The sequence below is a fragment of the Lethenteron reissneri genome, chromosome 45 (assembly GCF_015708825.2).
Source record: "Lethenteron reissneri isolate LAM-NWPU_2019-01 chromosome 45, ASM1570882v1, whole genome shotgun sequence".
NCBI lineage: Eukaryota > Metazoa > Chordata > Hyperoartia > Petromyzontiformes > Petromyzontidae > Lethenteron > Lethenteron reissneri.
Window position 1 is genome coordinate 4,311,819 of NC_083823.1, and position 24,621 is coordinate 4,336,439.

The window sequence follows — 24,621 nt, forward strand, 5'->3', positions numbered from 1 at the left end:
CTAATGATTTTTTTTCGTGCTGTTGGTATCAGGTTCGCCAGACGATCAAATCCGTTTGGAACCCTTCGCAGAGCAGTACAACTCTCCGCGTTACCTCCGAGATCCCATCGAGCAACCTCTGATCCACGCAGTAGAGGGGGGCGGTGAGGGGGGCAGTGGGGGGGTGGTGGGGGGGCGGTGGGGGGGCGGTGGTGGGCGGTGGGGGCATTACTTTCCCACCCATCCTGTCGCACGATTTCAAGCCCCAATTATTTTTCAATTCTCACAGCTGGATTTTAGCAAAGACGGAAGTGCTGAATGCAACATAAGTATAACGGGGGTTTATCGCGTACAGTCCAGCGGCGACTGGCCAGAGACAATCAACTCAACTGTACTTCAGCACTCGGTTTAATCACCGGCAGCTGCGGGGATTAAACCCCAGCAGCATCTCCGTCCGTGCCAGCTCAGCGCTCTGCCCTCTTCGCCACCGGGGGCCACCTCAACTGTGCACCGCCATTTACAAATGTTTGTGCGGCTCACTGAACGGCACGCCGGCGCAAGAGCCACACAAATAAAGCCGTTCGGGCTTCCGTTGACTATTCACTTTCATTCCAGGCTCTCCGGGGGTGGAGGATAGGTGGGTGGGTGGGGGAGATGGGTGGGTGTGGCTTTCTTATTATTACCTACTCATTTATATTCTGAATAGTCCTTTGGATTTTGCGGTTCGTTACCCCCCCCCCCACCGCACCCCCTTCGTGAGTGGCTTGGGCAGCAGTGTGTGTCGCATTTGATGCGGTGAGTCTGGGAAGTTCTAAAAGGGGTGTGTTGGGGGGAGACTGCTGAGGTTTACATGACCTGTGATACGGCCGCGACGACGAATTGATTCGTCGATCTGCGCCACACGTGTCGAATCGCGTGCCTGAGAATCGACGTTTGTTTGATGCGTGTGCGTCCTACTCTGCACTGGCTTCACGTCGCCCCTGCAGCCACGACCGGCGCCACCATCCAACCGATGTCCGCATCGAGTCCTGACTCCGAATGGACTCGGTTCGCTGAATTGCCCAAAGGCCGTGAATCATCATTCCACCCCAACTTTTGAGAGCAGACCTTGTGAAGTCGGGACGCCGGCTGTGGCGACAGCTGCGGGATTCGTCAGATGGCAGTGATGGTGCGTCACTGGGGTGGGCCGTGGTGGTCTTAATGACCGTGCGCCTGATGCGGTGGATCTATCCGTGCCTGCAGTAGCAGCACAGCGAGGGGGTGGCTGTGAGGTGAGGGCTGCTCTTGTCTCGCCAAAGGCATCGGCCCGGACGCGGCGGGGCCTCCCCCTCCGTGTGCGTCCCGGCAACCACATTAACGCAGCTCGATGGTTGGTTTAACACGTGGCCAGTAGGCTTTCGCGATCAATATTATCCACGATCAAGGTTTTTTTTGTTCGTGGGTTAGATCGCGTAAAATATAAACGTGTCGTTAACCCGCCGCCGCCCAACACGGCCAATTCGTGAGGTTTGTCACGTAAACGAAACGCGTCGATTAGTTACGAGTTCAGTACACCGGTGTGTTGGAGAGTAAACCCACAACATGTACAGTTTGAGTACGACGCTTCGCTGGCGATTACAGCCAACGTCATCAGTCGATTTGCCTGATGAAGCTGATTTGCCTGATGAAGCGTTACTAATTGGCTGTGTCGGGTGGTGGCTGGTTTACGACACATTCGTATTACGCGGTCTAACCCAAAAAAATCCTCTGTCATGGATAGTTCAAAGGTCGCGTGGTCGTGAAAACACCAGGGGCTGCTTCCAGGCCCCCCACAGCTTCTCGTCGGATCGCAAAGCACTCGGGAGCAGAGCAGTTTCAGTGCGTCAAGGGAATATTAAACAAAAATTATAAACTGAGGTGGTCAGGTGGCTGAGGAGTCGGAGACACGTATCGATGTATGTTGAACTTCTTTTGCGCCGTGCTTAGCCAACCGTGCTAACTGTTGAGGTCATGGGTTGGCTACGTACGTTGCGACAGTAGTTCAACATTCATACTTTAAAGATGTGGGTAATCATTGGTGTAATCACGAAGTGGATTTTTCTTGGGCATATTATGTCAACCAGTTCTGGCTCGAATTCAGTTCGGAATAATTTGTCCACCTTTCTCGAGAAGGGAAAGTATGCTCTTAATGTAACCGTGGGTTCGGAGGTATTCATACCTGATGTACTGACTTTCATCCACGGTGGGCTGGTCACAGTGCAATCCAGTTTCTTGTGTGCGTCAAACCATTGACTAATACTGTAGATTCCTACGTGTACTCTACCTGCATTATGACACCCCATATGTTATTTTTAGGAATAGATACGTTGACGATTAGGTTGTTTAATATGTGAAACTCCCTGCCCCCCCCCCCCCATCTGAACAGGTTACTCAATCCTAGCGAGGTGACGGCCCTTCGCCTGTTAACGAAAATAATTTCCCAAAAAAGATTGCACATGAAAAAAATAAATTAATTTAATCTGCCAAAGTTCCAACTGTTTGGGAGCTAAACGATGGAGTTTGGCTGTCGTGCCACCACTGGAACATGGTTCATTCAGGGCACGTGGCAAAGGTGGCGTGTGTCTTAAGAGGGGCTCAGAAGCAGTTCCATGACATGTGCTTCTGCGGGTTTCCGATCCCTGACGTGGCGGCTCCAAACGGGCACCCTCTCCTTCTCGCGACGTCAACGCGGGTAACGCAATCAAACCGGGAGAAAATGTGAGCGACTAAATAAGTGAACAAATGAACGCACTTTTGTTTTTAATTCTGCGGCGCGTTAACTGGAACATTTCACCACGATGGAGTGAAGATGGGCATCGTCACGTACGACGTTAACGGCGTCGCCGGTGAAACCGCGCACTCCGGCTTCCTCGTTGGAGCTAAACCCGGCACACACAGCTGCGGGCGGCGTGTGTTGTGTGTGCGTGTTGTGTGTTACAGCCAGGGGCGCTGCGGATACGAACCCGGCGACCCGAGTTCAATTCCAGCGCAAGGGGGAATCTTGGTCTGTGGTATAAAGATATAAAGAGAAATATCCCCCCCGTATAGCCTTAACGGACTGTTGGGGCAAGTGCTGTTAGCGAGCACCTATGAAGGCCGGCACCGCACACGAGGCGGTGGGAGGCCAACACCACGCTCGGTCGCTTTTGTCTCCCTAGTGGCGATGTTTACACACCGTACCAGGTACTCATTTGAGGCTGAGTCGACCTAGGGGAGGCCCAGGACCGATTCAGATGTTGGCCACGAGCGGGAATCGAACCTGGGTCGCTGAGTTCATAGCGCAGCGTAGCGCTAACTGCTGCAACACTGCTCGCCAGCGGGGGTGTGACACACGGAGTGCGTGGCACCAGCGTGGCACCAGCGTGGCACCAGCGTGGTCACCGAGCAGTGGTCACCAGCGTGGCACCAGCGTGGCACCAGCTTGGGCACCAGCTTGGGCACCAGCTTTGTCACCACCTTTGTCACCAACTTTGTCACCAGCTTGGTTACCAGCATGTCACCAGCGTGGTCACGAGCTTTGTCACCACCTTTGTCACCAACTTTGTCACCAACTTTGTCACCAGCGTGGCACCAGCGTGCTATGCTATAGGGTGGTGGCTGTACGAGGCTTGGCTGAGAGCGCCGCCAGGGCGGTGGCTGCGAGGAGGAGGGCGCCGCTGCTGACACCGCCGCCACTGCCGCTACTGCCGCGTGTTTTGTTTCTGCCGAGGGGGAACTTGGCGCTGCGTTTGTTTATTTATTTATTATCTCATTCTGCGAGCTCGTGGGTGTGGGGCCCCAGGCAGGAACCACCGCGGTTTGTACGAGCGTCACTCGGGCATCATGGCAACAACCAACTGGACTCACTCTCCTAACTAACACAGTCTCACTCGGCCAACAGCCTCATTCACTTTAGTCACTCGCCTAACAGTCTCACTCAGATAACTAACACAGTCTCATTCACTTTAGTCACTCACCTAACAGTCTCACTCGGATAACTAACACAGTCTCATTCACTTTAGTCACTCACCTAACAGTCTCACTCGGATAACGAACACCGTCGCATTCGCCTAACTAACAGTCTCGCTCGCCTTGCCTACGCTTGCTCACCTAACAGTCAATCATTTCTTTGAGCATGGTTGGCTACGTACGGTGTGAAAGAAGTTCATACATCCATACATACTCACCTAATGCAGTCTCACCCAACAGTCTCATTCACCAACAGAGCATCAGCTTCAACACATTACAAAACACACCCTCCTCACCCAACACACCATCACCCTCCTCACTCAGCCCATCACCACCCTCCTCACCCAGCCCAGCTTCAGCCTCCTCACCCAGCCCAGCGTCACCCTCCTCACCCAGCCCAGCATCACCCTCCTCACCAAACACAGCTTCACCCTCCTCACCCAGCCCAGCCTCACCCTCCTCACCCAGCCCATCACCACCCTCCTCACCCAGCCCGGGTTCAGCCTCCTCACCCAGCCCAGCGTCAACCTCCTCACCCAGCCCAGCTTCACCCTCCTGCCACAACAGCCGGCTTGTGATGTTGCCAAAACGTTAATGTTGCCCACACCATGGCGCATGCTGGCAGGGAGCAGCCGCGTATTCGTGGGAAGCCCTGCCTACACAAACACGACCCGCTTGTAAGTGGGCACTGGGCAGGCTCCAAGCTCAAGGCGAACTCTCGCACGGGCGCTGGCGAGCGAGCGGCGAGTTATTTTGGATCGCGAGCGCGAGGCGCCAGTCCCACGGAAGACCCTAGGGCCGTAAGCCGAGCACCGGGCCCCATCGCCGCTCGCTCAGGCGAGGCAGCGTCCACCCATTCTCTGGCACCGTCTGCGTGTACTGGGGTCATGGGTGGAAAAAACCCGATTTTTCAAGCGGCAGGCATCGGGTTTTTTCTTTAATACAATTAAACCCGATTTTGGGGCATTAAAACCTGGTTTAATGAATACGAAACTCTGATCCAAGGCTTGGGCTGCTTCCTCGTCGGTGCTGCTATCGTACTCGGGGGGGCCGTCGGGCACGGGGTAGTCATAGAATGCGGCGGGCAGGTTGGTCTTGATGAACACGAGCTTCTCCTCCACAATCGTGGGCGCCAGTGAGTTCCTTAGCTTGTAATGGATGAAGCCCATCGTTGAGAAGTGCGGTTCTGCAATTAGAAGCAATTAAACCGGATTTCTCCCAATCTCAGATGATCGGGTTTAATATAAAAGACAATTAAACCCGATTGTAAAAACCCGACTGTGCCACCCTTGACTGGGGTGGGTGTGGGGGCAGTTGTGGTGGTGGTGGTGGTGGCGGCACCAGGTCTGATTGCCACTGCCCAGCCCAGGTCTCCACGTGGCCTGCGGGGAGGCACGGCGGCACGTGCACCTACCTCTTACGCACGTACGTATATGTGCGTGTTGAACTTCTCTCGCACCATACCTAGCCAACCGTGCTATTCGGAGGTGCGGGGGAAGGATAACAAACTAAACACGATAAGCAGTTCTCAATAAATTAGTTTTCAATTTAGAGAGCTGACCGTGCTAAATTTTGCCCGTGGCGTTCAAAATTACGGTGAAATTTGAGTCGGTCCACGCCGTTCACTGCCCTCCTTCTCTCGCTCTGTGCAGAGCTCCCGTCGGTGCACCTTGGAGCTCGGGAGATGTTGGGGGAGGGAATGGCGGTGGTAGAGGGTGGGCGGTGTGGAATTTCACGACGCTTCTCTCGTAGGTGGCGTTGCCAGGGGGAGCGTTGAGTTGGCTCATTAACGTCCGCCGCGGCGCCCTGGTGGGCGTGAAGCCCTCGCTCTACGCCACGGGACATTATAACTCATCCTGTGCCGTGAACTTGGACCGTACCATTAGCTGGGTGCCATCTGAGTTCTGGGCCCCGCTGTGGCTAGGAGATGTTACCTGCCTTGCCTGGTATACAGGAGGTCGTGAGTTCGATCCCGACCCTGACGCCCTGTATATTTGGAGTGGATTTTTCTCCGGGTCCCCCGGTATTCTTCTCCACATTTAGAATGAAGGTGCTTTCAGAGTATTTGACTTTTATATATTTCCACGTGATCATAAGGCACTTCGTTGAGCTATCAATTGTGATGGCCAAGTCACTTCTGAAAAAGAGCTAAATACAGCTCAGTGGGCCTTACCTGGTAAAATAAAAAAAAATAGTTTCGTTTTAGTCAGTGCTGCCTTCATGCAAGTTCTGTGATGGCGCACACACACACACCTCCAATCCAGGGTTGGCGGATGACGCAGCTTTATAAAACACCCAAAGCTGCGAGGCATCCGAGTGATGAGCAGTACGTGGCAGCAAAAGTGGTTTTATGATCCTGCCTCGTGTGGATGGTTGAGTGCTGCCTCCACGTGTTTGTGTGTGATGGGTTTTGGGTTTCCATCCTGGCACGTCGATTTCCTCCTGCTCATTCTTGGCCAAAGATCACCAGCGCAGCACCCTCCTGAAAAATAGTCTTGAGACTCGTTGAAAAAAAAAACTGACCTGGGTGAACAAAGTGACGTTACTTGTTCGACGCACGGTATGTACGTATATGTAGTGCGGTGAAAATAGTTTACCGAAGCTTAAAGTCCCTTTGGATGGCGCACGCCACCATGCCGCAACCCCCGCATGATAAGTTCGGTGAAGCAGTGGGAGTGTGCGGGTCGCAGAGTTTACCATGTTGCACGTGCGTGGCTACGTTGCGTGCGTGTATGTGACTGTGTAACTGTGAATGCTCATGGGGAGCGGTCGTGTAGCGATTCGCGCGCTGCGCTACGAACCCCGGCGGGCCGAGTTGGATTCCCACTCACGGCCAACACCGGTGACGATTGTCTGAGCCGATCCTGGGCCTCCCCTAGGTCGACTCGACCTCAAATAAGTACCTGGCGCGGTGCGTAAACATCGCAACTGGGGAGACAAAGACGGCCAGGCGTGGTGTTGGCCACTCGCCCCCCTCGTGTGCCGTGCCAGCCTTCGTAGGTGCTCCTGAATAGCACTTTCCCCAACAGTTTGTTAAGGCCATACTGGGGGGGGGGGTCTTTGGTAAGGCTCTATGTATGGACGCGCGCGCGTGTGTACGTATGCACGCCCACGTGCGCTTGCAAACGAAGGTGTGCTTGTGCACGCCGCGCACATGCCAGCGCGTTGGTCGCGCTGTGCCGCCGACGGTCAAGGTTAGACGGCTGCGTTCGCTGTGTCGCGTGCGCGGAGGGCAGCGCCGCCTCCAGTGACAACGTCCGCTTGAAGAATGCAAACTTCAGAGGAGGCCCCGTAACCTTGAGACGGGAGTGGAATCCGCGCTAAGCTGTTCCGGCTGCTCGAAGCAAAATAAAATAATAATTCGATCCGCGCGCGAGCCCGGCAAGCCGGTGCGTTAAGTGAGCCTCTTTGTAAAGTTACCGAGAACCCTGCGCCATTAGCTCACCTTCATCATCATCAGTCATACATCGATCCACTGCTGGATGAAGGCGTCGCCACCTCTCGTGACCCTGCGATGTAACGATCCGCCGGCACACCTGAAGCCATAGGACTGCCACCGTGTAAAATAGGTTGTGGGGAAACAAACTAGAATTGGATTCGAGCTGTACTGTCCCGCTCTGGCGACGTCGTGGTTTGTTGCTGGGATTTTTTTTTGTAAACTCCTCCGGCGCTTGCTGCTGCTGCTGCTGCGAGCGCACACAGTGCGGGTTCATGGAAAGTGCACCGGACCCAAAGCATGTAAGCAATCGCCACCGCTATCGCCTCGGGACATCTGCCAACGTCCACAACGCACGACCCTGGCCCAGCCCGCCCCGCCGGGGTCGTTGGGACGCAGCGGTGCCCCCCAACCTCATCACCAAAACTCCGTGACCCTTAAAAAGCGGCTCTTGAAATCCCAGCGCTCGCGTAGGGATTCATTGTTCTGTGAAATATTTTTTTTTTACCCAGCTTCTAGCGAAATCTAATGAACGCAGAGGTACTTATTTGATGTCTTTGTCGCAGGCCCTCATTGGTTCTAATTAATGTAATAATTGGAGAACTCCCCGCGGCTTGGAGTTGGCGATGTGGGGAGGCGGCGAGGCTGGACGTGTCGACCAGAGAAGGTCGCCCAATCATTCGCACCGAAGCAACATTGTTTACGCTCCGTCGGTCAGCGGAGGAAGATAATCCAAATGCAGACGCCCGGTGCGTCCGGTCGTGTTACAGAAGGGGTGGGAGTGGAGGAGGAGGAGGAAACGCTTCACCTTCCTGAGGGCCGAATAGGCCTTGTCGTCGAATACCTTTGGCGGGCTACCGCACACTAACACGCACGCACGCGCCTCAGTCACTCTTGTGTCACTGCAAGAGCCTCTCGCATTGACGGAAGTGACCGAGAGCGCTGGCAATTCGTAATAAAGGGGGGGGGGGCGCTTTGGGTTAGATCGCGTAAAAATAAATCTGTTGTTAAACCCACCACCAACCACCCCACACGGCCGATTTAGTGTATGGGTTTGCCACGTAAACACAACGTGCCATTTATTTACTACTTCAGCACACCGGTGTGTTGGAGAGTAAACGCGCAACATTTAGAATTTGAGTACGACGTTTCACTGGTATATTACATTTCGATTTAAAGCTTTCGTGACTGCAGGGATTCATCTTCTTGGTTCTTTCGGTAAAGTCACGTAGAAGGGAAATAATAAAAATAAACCAATTAAATAATTCTCACGACGTTTCGGCCACAACGCAAGCAGCCGTCCTCAGGTGAAGAACAGGTCTGTCGGAAAGACTGCGTTGTGGCCGAAACGTCGTGAGAATTATTTTATTATGTTTTACTTTTATTATGTTATTATTTCCCTTCTACGTGACTTTACCGAAAGAACCAAGAAGGTAACGCCCGGTGTGTTGGAGAGTAAACGCGCAACATTTAGAATTTGATTACGACGTTTCGCTGGTATATTACAACCGACCTTTATTATGAATAATATTGGCCGCGATAGCCCTCCGTGTTAAATCAGTGCTAACAATGTCAACTCGAATGTCAATGTTCGTAATTGACTTTTGGGTTAGGCCACGCAATGAGCCGGACAAATGTTGTGTTGCGAAACCCTCCTCCGTCCGACGCGGCCAAACAAAGTAAATTGTCACGTGTGGAAGCAATTAACGGCCCCGATTGTTATCGTGTCGGCTCGCCAGTAGGCCAAAGAACAATTCTCACAACCAAAATGTTTGCAATTGGAGACGTGACGTTTCACTTTAAACTTTACCAAGTTTCTTCAGGAAAGAACCCAGGAAAGAGTCGAGAGTCGGTGTGGCCGAGTTGAAAATATTCCCCCTTCAGCAACAGATCAGTGCGGCCAAGATGCTCTTATTGATGGATAAATATCGTTTGTGGGCCGTTTCGAAATGATATGCCTCGTATGTACTGTCGAACGTCCTTCTCACCGTACTGTAGCCAAACCGTGCTAATCGGAGGTGCCGGAAATGAGTTTGTCAATCTAGAATCTAGATTGACAAACTCATTTCTGTAGAACTACTTTTTTGGCCAAGCCGGACGTGTCATCACGAATCATATGAGTCGGGTGTGTGTCTTAACCTCCGCCGAACCCCTGAGACTGACTCACTGATGATTTAAAAATGCGTAGCTCCAAGTGGCTTCCTAATACCGTAAGGAAAGACGTTCCAGACGGCCGCGGAAGCGCACCTGATTCCAGCGGCCGTCTTCGTTCGATGGCCTGCCAAAAGCCACCGCCGCACGGACGACCGGAGTTCGCGTGATGGATTTATGCCTCTCGTGACAGGGGGCCGCATACAGCCTGCGGGTCACAGGACCCATACCCCCCGCCACGCATTGCACGCGAGAACACGTCAACAATTCGGGCCATGTGGCCCGCATATTCAGGCGGGCCCACGTAAAAATGTGCAGAGTCGGTGTATTTTTTTAGGCGATCGCTATCCGAGTCTTGCGTTGTTCCGAAAACGTGTTGTGTTTCGATTTGGCCGATTTTAGTAGTAGGTTTTTACCCTTTAAACTGGTCCAAAACTGACACCTTTATACAAGGCATCATGTTTGCAATAACCACAACACAAGCAGTCAAAATGCAAACTGCTCTCAATACTCTGATAGTGCACTGTTTTTGAGTTGTACTCCTTTTGGCGTCATCTGGTCCAAAACCAAGTGAGACTAGGCTCTAAGGAAAGCTGTCTCGGGTGCGGACCAATCAACTTCAAGGACAGTGCATATCATTACCATTATCAGAGTTGTTTCTTTTTGTTTGCATTTTGATTGCTTGTGTTGCGGTTATTGCAAACATGATGCCTTGTATAAAGGTGTCAGTTTTGTCCCAGTTTAAAGGGTAAAAACCTACTACTATATTTTGCCACTTGTAAAGGAGGTATCGTAGTGTTGGCCGATTTAGTTTTTTTTTTTGTTATCGCGGTGGGTTCTGCTGTAACCGTTGGCCTCGGCGTGCGCACGATGCCGGTTCGGCGTGGCGAGGTCGCTCTCGCTCGATTCGCGACGTGTGCGCAGAAAGAGTCAGAAGGAACCTCTGGGGCACGGCTCAACGGCTTGTGTCAACGCCGCTCGCAAAAAACCGCGCCTCCGTTACGATCTGGTGTCATTCCCTCTAGCGGTTCAGTGACGCGCGATGCTTCGATTTGTGACGACGAATCGTGATTCCGGTTACAGAATTCGTTTTTTTTCTTCCATCTCGTTTGTATTCTTTTTGCTCGCTCCACGAAAAGGAGTGTTGGCGTATATTTCTGTACTTGTGTAGTTTGCATAAATGACACGGTCTATTCCGATGTGCACAATTTGATAACCAATGAATGCGGGCACAGTTTTGGCACCACCTGAAAGCGACAAATAAAACCAACTCCTCTTAACACTTCGTTTTAACAATTAGAAGCTAGTTGGACAGAAAGGTGAATGCAAACTGGAAGCGGGTAATGAATTCACACTACAACGCCTTTTAGGTCTGAAGCGGTTCCTCCGTTGGGGAACACTTTTCGCACAACACAGAACTGCACACCGTTGATATAACGCGAAACCACTCTCCGTTGTTATAACGCTTAACCACGCACCGTTGTTATCACGCGGAATAGCACACTGTTGTTATAACATGGAACCTTGCACCGTTGTTACAACACGGAATCACTCGCCATGATTATAACATGTTTACTGAGCAGTCGACGACGAACCACTTTGAGCCACACGTCTGAGTGGTATGATGCTGCACGTGACGTGATGCGGTACGCGGTGGCGTACCCTCGTCTCAGTTCTTTGTCCGCTCCATGGGGTGACTGCAGGCTGACCTTACGGTGCAAATGTGATTTGGCTCGTACAGCGATTCCCTGCTTAACGCGGTTATTCACTTGACGTGGCATTTTTCGGGAACGCATCTACTACTGCCGCGTTGAACGAGGGATGTCGCTTGAATAATTGGTGTTGCCGATTGATTCCGTGTCGTCGTCTGTCCGTCTGTCTGCGTGCCATCCCGTAGACCTCTCCCGGAACCGGCTGAGCGAGGTTCCGCTGGACGTCTGTCACTACGTCTCCATGGAAACGCTCTACCTGTACCACAACTGCATCAAGTCGATCCCGGATCCCCTTGGAAACCTGCAGGTGCTCACCTATCTCAACCTCAGGTGAGCGGCCTCCAGCGTAGCAGCAGCAGCAGTAATACAGCAGCGGCAGTGCAGCATGGGCGTTAGAGTAGCATCAGTGTTGTACCAGCAGCCGGTAACATTGCAGCAGCAGCATTGAATCAGAAGCATTACAGCTGTAGCATTCCAGCAGCAGCATTGTAGCAGCAGCAGCAGCCGTGTTACACTCGCAACAGCGTTGCAGCAGCAGCGTTACAACGGTGGTGTTACTACAGCAGCAGTAGCAGCAGCATTGCAGCAGCAGAGTTGCAGCAACAGTGGGACAGGTGGCAGCAGATGTTGATGAGGAGTGGTGGCTGCGCTCTATGCCTGGGGGAGACCTCCCTGGCAAGAAATATTCCTTGCTCTTGGATGAGACATGGAATGCCGAGTGTGGGAGCCAGAGTCTATGATGCTGAGCGTGGGAGCCAGAGTCTGTGATGCTGAGTGAGGGAGCCAGGGTTTGTGATGCTGAGTATGGGAGCTAGAGTTTGCGACAGTTTGTGATGCTGAGTATGGGAGCCAGGGTTTGAGATGCTGAGTATGGGAGCCAGAGTTTGTGAGAGTTTGTGATGCTGAGTATGGGAGCCAGGGTTTGATGCTGAGCGTGGGAGCGAGGGTTTGAGATGCTGAGTATTTGAGCCAGAGTCTGTGATGCTGATTGTAGGAGCCAGGGTTTGAGATGCTGAGTATGGGAGGCAGAGTTTGTGATGCTGAGTATGGGAGCCAGAGTTTGTGATGCTGAGTATGGGAGCCAGGGTTTGAGATGCTGAGTATGGGAGCCAGAGTTTGTGATGCTGAGTATGGGAGCCAGGGTTTGAGATGCTGAGTATGGGAGGCAGAGTTTGGGATGCTGAGCGTGGGAGCCTGGGTTTGAGATGCTGAGTATGGGAGGCAGAGTTTGTGAGAGTTTGTGATGCTGAGCGTGGAGTCTGGGTTTGAGATGCTGAGTATTTGAGCCAGAGTCTGTGATGCTGATTGTAGGAGGCAGGTTTTGAGATGCTGATTCTGGGAGGCAGAGTCTGTGATGCTGATTGTAGGAGGCAGGGTTTGTGATGCTGAGACCTGAGCCTGGGGTTTGCAATGCCCGTGCCCGGCTCTCTGCAGAGCTGCGCATTCCTGGAGGAGAGAGAGAGGCATAGTTGAGATGACCGCGTGTCGTCACGCCACGTTTTCATGGCGTGCCGAGAGAGCTCCCCAGGCCGTCGGGGAAACTTGATCGTCAGCTGAAGAGATGGCTGCACAGCAGCGGAGCGAACATTGTGAACTGAAGCGGCATGGCAGGGCGCGTCCGCGGAAGTGCCGTGCGAGCACCGCCGCTGCTAACCAGCAGTGACAGCACCGTTGCCATCATCACGATCATTGTCATCGTCGTCTCCATCTTGAGAACAGCAATAGTAATGTTCGGCCCTCTGTGAGCAGACCGTCACTAGAAAATTGTGGGTTTTTTTACTACCATACTTCACCTTGCTGGATAGTGTGGGTTCGTAAAGGGTGGTACCCAGGATCGGCTTTGATATCACGCTCCACCGAATTTGTGGTGCAGTGCGCAAGCCACTGCACCGCTGCTCCTACCCCGCCGAGTAAACAATAAAAATAATATTGCCTTTCATTTATCCAGGATATAATTTCTCAGTTTTATGATTCCAGTCGACAAGCACGCCGCGTTGGGACGTTTGACCAACCCCATTTAGTGTGAGCGTTCGGCTTCGCGTGGAAGGAAACCGGAGTAGTCGGGGACAGTACGCAAAGCTGCGCACACCGGGTATACGTAATCCGCTTGCTGTACTGCCAACTCTGCGCCGCTGCCGCCACACAGCCCGTTAATATAATCGGAGGTCTAACAAAAGTTTGTGTGAGCCACCACCCCTTGCCCCCCCCCCCCCATCCACTGTGTGGGGCAGCATGCCCGCGCCCCTCCTCGTGCCTGGTCTTAAAATAGCCGTGTCCGTGCGCCAGCCCTCGCCTCGGAGAAGTCGCTTCGTGTTCGCAGCACGCGACCGCTGGCGCTCGCTCGCTGGACTGCTTTGTCAGATGACGAGCAGAAATTCAACTGATGATGATGATAGTGTAGCGGCTGGAGAATGGCTCGTCAAGTGTGCGCGTGCGTGTGCAACGGGCGCTTCTGGAGTGAGTGCGTGCGGGGTGGGTGAGTCAACGGGGAGAAGTAGCCGACGACAAACCGAGGGAATGGCCTCGGTGGCGGTGGCAGGCGCCCGCAACGCGTTCCTGCGTGCGCACGTACGTTGCCTACTGTTGACCTGAAAAGTTAATAATTTATTTGCGGCAGCTGAACAGAGCCCCCCCCCCCCCCCCCCCTGCGTTTCCGTGAGCGAGCGAGCATCATCGCCACCCACGCCGAGGCCGTTGAGCTCCGCTCGCTGTTGCCCTGGCCCGGGGCTGCCGTCGTTCTCGACGCTTTTCACAAAACACTCGCGCTTCTGTTTACAGGGAGCGGAGGGCGGGGGGGGGTGTGATGGGGACGACAGGGGGGGCGGCATGCGCCTTGGGCCAAAGTTCTTCTCACTGCAACTGTCTGCAGCGGTGTTTTGCCGGCCCCGCGAGGCTCTGTTCGTCCCCCGGCGTTTGCTTAATTCTGTAAACGTTCTTCCTGAAGCGCGCGCGTTTGAACTTGCGATCGCGTGTCCGTGCCCCTTGGAAAGGAAAACAAAAAATTATTCCCCGTCGGGACTTCTGCTGCGCGCAGTTCATCCTACCGCCCGACCCTGCACTTAATAATCATGATTTTAATGTATAAAGCGCCCTTAAACGATCGTTCTCAGGGCGCTATGCCATGGAAAGGCGAAAGCAATTTTAACATCGACCGGGGAAAGAAGAAGTAGAAGTGAGAGAGACGTTTGAAAGTAACTAAAAAGAGAGATAGCCGTTTTAAGCAGATGCGTTTTTTTGGTCGAGATTTGAAGATTTGTAAAGTGTCCCGGAAGTCCCCTGGCCTCGAAGGGACAAGGAGTTCCAGAGTTGAGCTGCCGCAATTGCAGAGGCAACGATCACCCCCGCCCCCCCCCCCCCCCCCCAAGTGTGAAGCCGGAGACCGCAGGGACGGTGAGCAATGCACAATCTGAGGATCTTAATGACTCGTGATGGAATATATGTGGCTGAAAGGAAGGTCATGAATGCAGGGAGGCGGAATGTAGGGGGAGGAGCAAGTTCATTTAAGGCCTTGAACACGAGAAAGAGAATCTTAAAATCAATGCGGGGGGTACGGACAGAGGGAGCCTGTGAAGGGACAGGACTTGGTTTAATCTCAGGTGGCCGAAACAACAGATCCCAAACAACAGATCCCAAACAACAGATCCCAAACAACAGATCCAAAACAACAGCTCCCGAACAACAGATCCTGAACCAGCTTCTCAACACGGTCGGCTCGGCAACTCTGGGCCTTGACCAGCAACGTATCCTGCCCTTGCCCCGCTCTGACTTTTTCATGACAGCCAAAACCATGTCTTTCCACCGTGTGCCTCTCTCTCGAGCGTGCGTCGTCCTCACCATTGCGTTGCAAACCCCTTGCGGGGTTAAGCTGCTCGTTTCGCTGGCTGTTAAGACGGGGGACCTGTTTAGGCAGCCGTGCCCTCTGCCTCTTTAATGTGCGAGCACCATCGCCAGCGCTTGCCTGCCTCTTCCAACCTCACCCCCAGGACAGATTCCAGAGATACAACGAGTTGCTAAGCGGAGAGAGATGCTTTTTGTATTTTTACACCGTAATAATACGACACTCTTCGCCAAAAGAACGCACGTTTAAGCAAGCCGACAACGGGGGTTTTTTGTTTTGTTTCTCCCCAACGGGCAGAAACTACCTCCACGGGGGGCGCCTGGTGACTCCGCGTGCTTGGCGAGAGAGAAGGGACTTCGCTCCCACACCCCCATGTTCCTCCCACCGCACAAATAAAACCAAAACCCTTTCTCATTAAAATTTCTCTTTTTTTTCAGTGTGTGAGGACGGGCAGTAATTAACACTGCCGGCGACAGAAGGGGTTGAGTGTGTGTGTGTGGGGTGTTATGTACTGTGTACGCGTGTGGGAAGCGGTGGTGTAGCGGTTAGTGTGCTGTGCTACGAACCCGGCGACCCGAGTTCGATTCCTGCTCACGGTCACCACCAGTGACGATTATCTGAACCGGTGCTGGGCCTCTACCCTTGGTCGACTCGGCCTGAAACCAGTAACCAGTGCGGTGTGTAAACATCGCCGCTGGGAAGACAAAGGCGACCGGGCGTAGTGTTGGCCACCCGCCCCCTCGTTTGCCGTGCCGGTCTTCATTGGTGCTCGCTAATAGCACTTGCCTCTTCAACATTTTAAGGCTGTACGGGGGACCTTGTCTTGTCTTGTCGTGTGACAGCCGCAACCAGCTGGGCTCACTGCCCGTCCACGTGTGCAAGCTGCCCATGCTCAAGGTCCTGGTGCTGAGCAACAACAAGATTGGTACCTTGCCACCCAACATCGGACAGCTGTGCAGCCTGCTGGAGCTGGTGAGCTCTCTTACACACCACCAACACCACCATCGCCGTCCATACACACCACCACCATCGCCATCATCACCACCACCAACACCACCGTCCATACACATTACCACCACCACCACCGTCCATACACACCACCATCACCGTCCATACACACCACCAACACCACCACCGTCCATACACATCACCACCACCATCACCATGCATACACACCACCAACATCACCACCACCACCGTCCATACACATCGCCACCATAACTATCATCACCATTCATACACACCACCACCACCGCCATCACCACCATCTCCGTCCATACACACCACCACCATCACAGTCCATACACATCACCGCCATCATCACCACCACCATTGCCATCCATACACACCACCACCGCCATCATCACCGTCCATACACATCACCACCACCACCACCGTCCATACACATCACCACCACCGCCACCATCACCGTCCATATACATCACCGCCATCACCATCCATACACATCGCCATCGCCATCATCACCACCACCGTCATCACCATCCATACACATCACCGCCATCATCACCACTGCCATCACCGTCCATGCACATCGCCACCATAACTATCATCACCATCCATATCCATCTCCATCATCACTGCCATCAACGTTTATACACACTGACACCATAACGATCATCACCATCCATACACATCGCCACCACCATCGCTGTCATCGCCGCAATCACCGTTCATACACATCGCCACCATCATCAACCTATACACGTCATTACCACCACTATTTGTCCACCATCAGTGTGCTGGCATCACCCTGTTGAACATCGTCGTCACGTGTTCTTACATATGTGATGATGTGCCTTTGCCTGTAACCATCTGTGAGAACCCATTGATACAAAAGTCCCTTTGCAAATGAGATTTGGGGGTGTAACTCGTGGACTGTGTGCAAAAGGTTCAGCGCTGGACCTTTCGCAACACAACAGCAACACGCATCGAGTTTAAAATAAACAGCGCTTCTCGATAAAACAAATAATCTGCCAAAAACAAAACCCTACAAAAAAAACTATTAAACTACTCAACTATTTTTAATTCTACCAGGTAAGGCCCACTGAGCTATCCAGCTCTTTTTCGGAAGCAAAATTTATAGCAGCCAAATATTCTAAACACACTTTGTTTCTGAATGTGGAGGGGGAAACCGGATGGCCCAGTGAAAAATCACACGACCACAGGAAGAGAGAGACCCGCAAACTGTAAATATACAGCAGGCATCGTCAGGGTCTGGATCGAACCCACGACCTCCTGCAGACCCAGGCGAAGGAGTTAACATCTCGCCACCATGGTGCCCTTATAGCCATGCATTTCACACAATACATTCCAAGGTTTTAGATTTCTTACACCATTCCTCTTGAGATAACTGGACACCAGCAACATCAACCAACAACATCAAGCTGGCCAGATTGTTACGCTTGGCAGTTGATGTAGTTGCCTATGCTATTTGAGTGAAGTTAAGACGTTTGGATGATTCTTCAGGTCTGGTCCTATCGCACCAGTAACCAGATAGCCTGCTCAGAAAATCGACATCAAAGTGTGTCTGGGGTTCATGAAAAGTCAATGAACGTTCGATAACTCCTTTGCTAAAGCTCAGCGACGCTTCGTCCGGTGACCTATGTTGTTGTGTTCGGACCAGTGTGACCCCCACCCCCCGATGACCTCCGGGGGCAAACACCCGGCCAGTAAACCACCTTGCAGCAGGCGGCTCCAGCCGCCACGTGCCGCGGAGTCGGAAGGGTCAAATGTCATTCCCAGAGCTTCCGACGGGAGTGACGCTGCTGCCTCATACAGGGGGCTCCGAGCACGCACGGGGCGTGCGCATGTCGGCGGTGGCGAGCGTTGCGGCCGCGAGGAATGCGCTTACGTGACCTTGTAATGAGGCTGACCTCCGTAGGGCCTCACCGAAGGGGGGTGACGGAGGGGCGGCGTTCGGCTGGGCCTTAGACCGGCGCGAGCCTTCGCGTGCGCTCTCAAGGAGTCTCGGGGTGGCATCCTGACTCTGCGCTTATTTCATCTTTGCGGTTGGGCCTCGCGACCGAATCGTCGTGAATATGCGAGTGGTTCTCGGAATTCATCTTCTTGGTTCTTTCGGTAAAGTCACGTAGAAGGAAAATAATAAAATAATAAAATAAAAAGAAAACATAACAGACTCTGTCTACTTGACAGACCTGTTCTCCACCTGAAGACGGCTGCTTGCGTTGTGGCCGAAACGTCGTGAGAATTATTTTATTATGTTTTCTTTTTATAATTTTTTTATTTTCCTTCTACGTGACTTTACCGAAAGAACCAAGAAGATGAATCCCTGCAGTCACGAAAGCTTTAAATCGAAATTTGGTTCTCGGAAGTTGAGCCGTGGATATTGCTTGGATGGGTGGCCGACATCAACTGCAGGTTGTTGTTTGGCAGCCCGTTGTTGTACAATACTCCCGTGCTTCAAGATCTATGCTCCCTGTCGTCAGCAACCCGCACTGTCGATCTCCGCTGCTCGTGGATGTGTCATGCTCACGATCGACAAGCAAGCCTTGGGGTTCACGTAAAAGGTCCACGCGCGACGAGGGAATAAAACTTTTTCTGAAAAAATAAGAATAGGTTTTCCCTTTCTGTTAACAAAGCAGGTGTTAAGATGTTCAAACACCAAATAGAAACCTTTTACAAGGAACTTTTTGATCGAATTTGCGACGCCGAATCGTGACGCGTAATCGTAAGTCGTTGGATATGCGTATTCATTCGGGGTGTTATGAGTTAACGATGCAGCTCCCCCTGAGCAGTTACCCAAGCTGTAATGTTAGCATAACATTTGCATCAAATGTAAATTGTCAATTCTGCCACACACGATTGGATGACGTCTCGGCTTCAGCCAGACACACTACTCCTTGTAAGGTGTCTCGCGTCCACCAAGGGTATAAAAGCAAGCTAGATATTTCATCGAAACGGGACCTTGTTATAACATCCCCGTCGCTGCTGTAGCTACGGATGCCGCCGTTCCTGCTTCACGTGGTCCGTTGATGAAGGGCACCGCTGGGAATCGAACACACGGCCGCCCTGTCGGAGGGGCCGGTTTAAGGGAAGATTCTCAGGGGAGCGAGCGTGGGGCGCGGTGATGATGGGGTGATGGTGTGGGGTGGGTTCCTGTAACCCCCTCCTGCCCACCCCTTTCCCCTGCCTCACGTCCCCCCCCCCCCGCCGAACGTTCGGCTTGTTCTGCACTCGGAGTGGAGGGGGGGGGGGTCCTGTGTGAATCTGCGGGGCACAGATGGCGCGTGGACGATTCCTGGCCTTCCTCCGTGGGGAATGCCGCGCGCCGCTAGCGGGGTAGCGGCTGGAGGCCGTTAACCCGCGATTTTGTTCGGCGCGGGAATCTCCCAAATGCGGAGATCGCAGCCCGCGCCGCCCAGCTTGGCCTTTGAAACGCTCGCTTTAGTTATTATTGTCCTGGTTTAACAAGCCGCAGTGCCGTGAAACCACCAAGTCAAAACTGAGATCTTTTTTTTTCTTTTTCGCCAGGGAGCCGTTTCTCTCTGGCCCTCCCTCCCTGCCACCCGGCCTCTTTATATGCTGACTTGGCGTGTCTTTTTAGCCAGCCTCCTTTTAGACGTTCGCGTCAAGTCGCGTTACGTCCGCATGAAAAGCTCCAATGTTCCGTTTAATAAACACACGCGTACACGCACCACCACCACCACCCAGCAGCGTCGGCTCCTCCCTCGACCAGCGCGGCCCAGCGGGTCCCGCGGACGGCACCGCTTCGCGTCAAATCGTCGGCGGCAAATGAACTGGAATGAGTTTGTTGCCCTTTGCCCGGCACCTCCTATTAGCACGGTTGGCTACGTCCGGTGCAAAAGAGGTTCAGCCAAACAAGACAGTTTGGCCGCTCTGCTGACGAGCGCGGGGATGATGTTTAGCCGACTCCCGTGAACGAAACCACTTGGCCACAATCCCTCCGCCGGCTCTCAATCCCTCATCCCGGATGGATTTCAAGATCGCACCTTTAATCACTGAGCTATACAGTTCGACCTGGCCACAGTTCATGGCTCAAGAAAGTGTGCTTATCCGTGTGGACATTTATAGCGGCCAAATACCCTTAAAACGCGGGATGTTGACTCTAAATGTGGGGGGGAAATCCGGAGGACCCGAGGAGAAATCCACGCGACCACGGAGAGAGAGAGACACGCAAACTCCAAATTATACAGCAGGCGTCAGGATCTGGATCGAACCCACAACCTCCTGTATACCAGGCGAGGGAGTTAACATCTCACCACTGCGGTGCATTCAAGATCCCCCCACCCCCCATGTACTCGCTCGCCCCTCTTCCCTCTCAGCTCACTCTAGGAGTTCGCTCATTCTCCTCTGCTGCCCTTGTTGTCTAGAACCACCTTTCCCCGCCCCCCCCAGTCATCTGTGCTGCCAACTCCCCCTGTTCAAATCTAGATCCGACGGCAACTTTAGATTTTTCCTGTCTGACGGGACTGCCTCTCTACAAAATAAATATCCCCACTGTTTCCATGCAGCATCTGGAGATGCGTTGGCATTTAGACACTGTCCTATATAAATCCAAACCGTGTGGTATTGAATTTTGATTTAAGAAAAAAAACCGCCACTTTTTTCAAATTTTCTTGCTGTGGATTTCACACCTGATGATGAATGCTTGTGTTGCAGTCGAAACGTCGTGAGAATTTAATTGTTTTATATTTTTATTATTTTATTATTTCCCTTCTACGTGACTTGACCGGAAGAACCAAGCATATGTGTGGTATTGCTTGATATATTTGCCGTAAGCCGTGAGGCCGCGTGGCGACTAGCAGGATAGGTAAAAAATGAAATAAAAATTAATTAAAATAAAATAATAAAAATCACGACGTTTCGGAGGCAACACAAGTCTCCGTCATCAGGTGGGACCATCACAGCCCGATTTGCTGTATCAAGTGAGGTCGTGATTTTTATTATTTTATTTTTATGAATTTTTATTTCATTTTTTACCTACGTGACTTTACCGGAAAAAAACCTAAGAATACACCACCGACAATCTACCATGCCCCTGGCTGAGTGGCGTTTCTCCATAGCTGCACCACGCACAGCGGCAGCAGCAGCAGCATCACCATCAAGGCACCGTCATCCACCTTCAAGCAGCGGCTCAAGGCTCTCACCTGGTCCAGGCTCCCATCTGTTCAGGCTCTCACCTGTCCAGATCTCACCTGTACAGAATCTCACGTGTATAGGCTCCCATCTGTTCAGGCTCTCACCTGTCCAGCATTCACCTGTTCAGGCTATCATCCATTCAGGCTCTTAGCTGGTTCAGGCTCTCGCCTGATCCAGGCTTTTACCCATCGCGGCTCTCACCTGGTTGCAGTCACGAAAGCTTCAAATCTAGAATTAGCAAGATATCCATTGTTGCTCCACACTACGATGCCCTCGCTGCTCCCCCCTCCTTGACCTTACCCACTCTTAACCAACCTGGCGAAGCTCGGGCCGAGCCCTTGGACATCTGTGAAAAGAGCTTTGTAGCTCATCGGATTCCTCCAGTCGATGGCCTGGGAAGGGCCCTCATCCAGCATTGGATTGTTGACGGGCTGTCTGTCTGTCCACGTGCAGCCATTGCGTGCCTTGCGGCCCCCTCTTGTGGACGCTGCGTGTAACGGCAACGTGACTGGCGATGGTTGCAGTGTTGCCAACAACCCGGCAAATTTATCGTTGGATATGTTTTGCAACTTTCCGCTTTGATGAGTTGGTAGCTGCTGCCTGGTTTCCCCCACGCGTGTGCGTGCTTGCTTGCGTGCGTGTGTGTGTGTGAGGAGCGGTAGTGCAGCGGTTAGCGCGCTGCGCTATGAACCCAGCGACCCGGGTTCGATTCCCGCTCACGGCCAACACCAGTGACGATTATCTGAACCGGTCCCGGGCCTCCCCTAGGTCGACTCAGCCTCAAATGAGTACCTGGTGCGGTGTGTAAACATTGCCACTGGGGAGACAAAGGCGGTCGGGCGTGGTGCTGGCCACCCACCCGCTCGTGTACCGTTTTGGCCTTCATAGGTGCTCGCTAACAGCACTTGCCCCTACAGTCTGTTAAGGCTATATGGGGGATCTTTGTGAGGAGCGGTAGTGAAGCGGTCAGCTCTCTGTGCTGTGAACCCGCCGACCCCGAATTCGATTCCCTATCACGATCAACACCAGCGGCTGTTATCTGAACCGTTCCTGGCCCTCCCTTAGATCGACTCTGCCTCAAATGAGTACCTGGTGCGGTGTGCAAACATCGCCACTTGGGGAGACAAAGGCGGCCGGGCGTAGTGCCGGCCACACCACCCGCTCGTATGCCGTTGCGGCCTTCATAGAGTGCCCCGACAGTCTTGTTCGGGCTGTAACCGGGGGGGGGGGATATTTGTATTTTGCGACTGTCGCGCAGGACGTGAGCTGCAACGAGTTGGAGGTCCTGCCGCCCGAGATGGGGTCGCTCGTCCTCCTGCGAGAGCTGAACGTGCGGCGCAACCGGCTCACCTGCTTGCCGGACGGTACGTGCACCGCGGGGGCAGCTCGCCGCAGCTCACCGCAGCTCACCGCGTCACGCCATGCCCCGCAACGCCGGCCAGCGATGCCGGTTGTAATCCTGTGAAAAGCTGGCACGCTCCGTGCCACTCCGTACCACTCCCTTACCCAGCAGCAGCTCATACTTCTGTTTGTATCACTCACAACCACCCTGCACCACCCTATACCAGCAAGCACCACCCAGCCCAATCCTGCACCACCCAGCACATCCGGCACCCCCCAGTAGCACCGAGCATTACTAAGCACTACCTTGACCCACCCAGCCCAAATCCTGCACCATCCTGCGTCACCCAACATCACCCTTCAGCACCACTCTCCATTACCCAGGACCTCCCAGCATAACTCAGCAGGCAAGCAGCGCCACCTTTGCTCCGCCCGGCATGAAAACCCGAACCGCCGCCCGTGCCCCCTGTGCCCGTCCCCGTGCGCTTTGCAGAGCTGTCACGGCTGCCCCTCGTCTCGCTGGACTTTGCGTGCAACCGCGTGACGGAGATCCCGCTGTGCTACCGCCGGCTGCGCGGCCTGCAGGTCATCCAGCTGGACAACAACCCGCTGCGTCTGCCCCCCGCCCAGGTGCGTGTTCCTACCCCCCTCCCCCCCGGGGCACCGCTAGCTGGGCCCTTCTCCGCAGGAGCTGCCGCCGGTTGTAATTGAATACGACAGCGCAACCGCCGTGAGCTGAAATCGCGGATACTTGGTTGCTGTTCTTGTCATTAGCATTTAAACTAAACAATGTTTTGTTATCTTCTTCGTTCTTTCGGTAAAGTCACGTAGAATGGAAATAATAAAATAATAAAAATAAAACATTATAAAATAATTCTCACGACGTTTCGGCCACAACGCAAGCAGGACGGCTGCTTGCGTTGTCGGGGAGACAGCGTCTGAATCAGACGCTGTCTCCCCGACAGACCTGTTCTTCACCTGAGGACGGCTGCTTGCGTTGTGGCCGAAACGTCGTGAGAATTCTTTAATTATGTTATATTTTTATTATTTTATTATTTCCATTCTACGTGACTTTACCGAAAGAACCAAGAAGATGAATCCCTGCAGTCACGAAAGCTTTAAATCGAATTTTTTTGTTATCTTACCAGGTAATGCCCCACTGAGCTCTATAGCTTCTTTTTTAGACACGACCTGTCCACAAATGATAGCTCAACTAATTGACTTATCGCGTGGAAATGTATAGCAGCCAAATACTCAAAACGCAAGTTGTTTCTAAATGTGGAGGGAAAAACCGGAGGACCCAGAGAAAAATCCACGCGACCACGGGGAGAACGTCCAAATATACAGGCGGGATCGAACCCACGAACTCCTGTATATCAGGTGAGATAGTTAACATCTCAGCCACCGCAGCATCGACATGTGCCGTTACGCTTGCTTTCCCAGGAAAGGCTTGCCGAGTCACGCGACTCTTTCTCAGGAGGGTCCTGCCAAACGTTTTTCGGGAGCCGATTGCTGCGTGTATTCCCACTGAGTAATTTGCGGGTAATTTAATTAAATTTGCCAAATTTGGACCGTGACGATTACAAACGTGGTTCTCGATTTACGGGCGTGGGCGGGGAGTCTAGCAGCGGCCATTTGGGATAAACTTGTCGTTTGGAGATGAGGGGTTTGGGGAGGTTGGCGGGGGGGGGCGCGGGGGGGGGGGGGAGGGTGGCATCCCGGGTTGCTCACCGCCATGGCGGGGTGGGTGTGCGTGCGTCTTGGCATGTGCGGGGCCCGTGCAGGTGTGCGTCAAGGGCAAGGTGCACATCATGAAGTTCCTGACGGTGGAGGCGTGCCGCATCGAGGGCCGCTACGAGCCCTTCGAGACGCCCGAGCAGCTCAAACGCCCCATCCCCAAGCGTTTCGTGGACAGCTGGTGAGTGTCAAGAGACAAATTTCCCCGGGTAACCTCAAGAGACTGTTGGGGCAAGTGGTGTGGTGTCAGCGAGCACCTATGAAGGCCGTCACAGCGCACGAGGGGCTGTGCGGGCAATATCCTACTCGGCCTGCCTTTG

At 53.1% G+C, this 24,621-nt stretch overlaps 1 protein-coding gene across 5 annotated transcripts in view; it reads left to right on the top strand.

Moving 5' to 3' along the window:
* The window catches only part of LOC133353966 (leucine-rich repeat and calponin homology domain-containing protein 2-like), a 59,848-nt gene that overhangs the window by 16,062 nt on the left and 19,165 nt on the right, over positions 1-24,621 (top strand). For all 5 annotated transcript variants that reach the window (XR_009756509.1, XM_061570510.1, XM_061570511.1 and 2 more), the window contains exons 2-6: positions 11,430-11,574; positions 15,925-16,054; positions 22,482-22,587; positions 23,058-23,194; positions 24,349-24,482. Coding sequence is in view for 4 of the 5 variants with exons in the window: in XM_061570510.1 (XP_061426494.1) it covers positions 11,430-11,574; positions 15,925-16,054; positions 22,482-22,587; positions 23,058-23,194; positions 24,349-24,482 (652 nt within the window). In the remaining variant the exon portion in view is untranslated. The remainder of the gene's footprint in view (positions 1-11,429; positions 11,575-15,924; positions 16,055-22,481; positions 22,588-23,057; positions 23,195-24,348; positions 24,483-24,621) is intronic.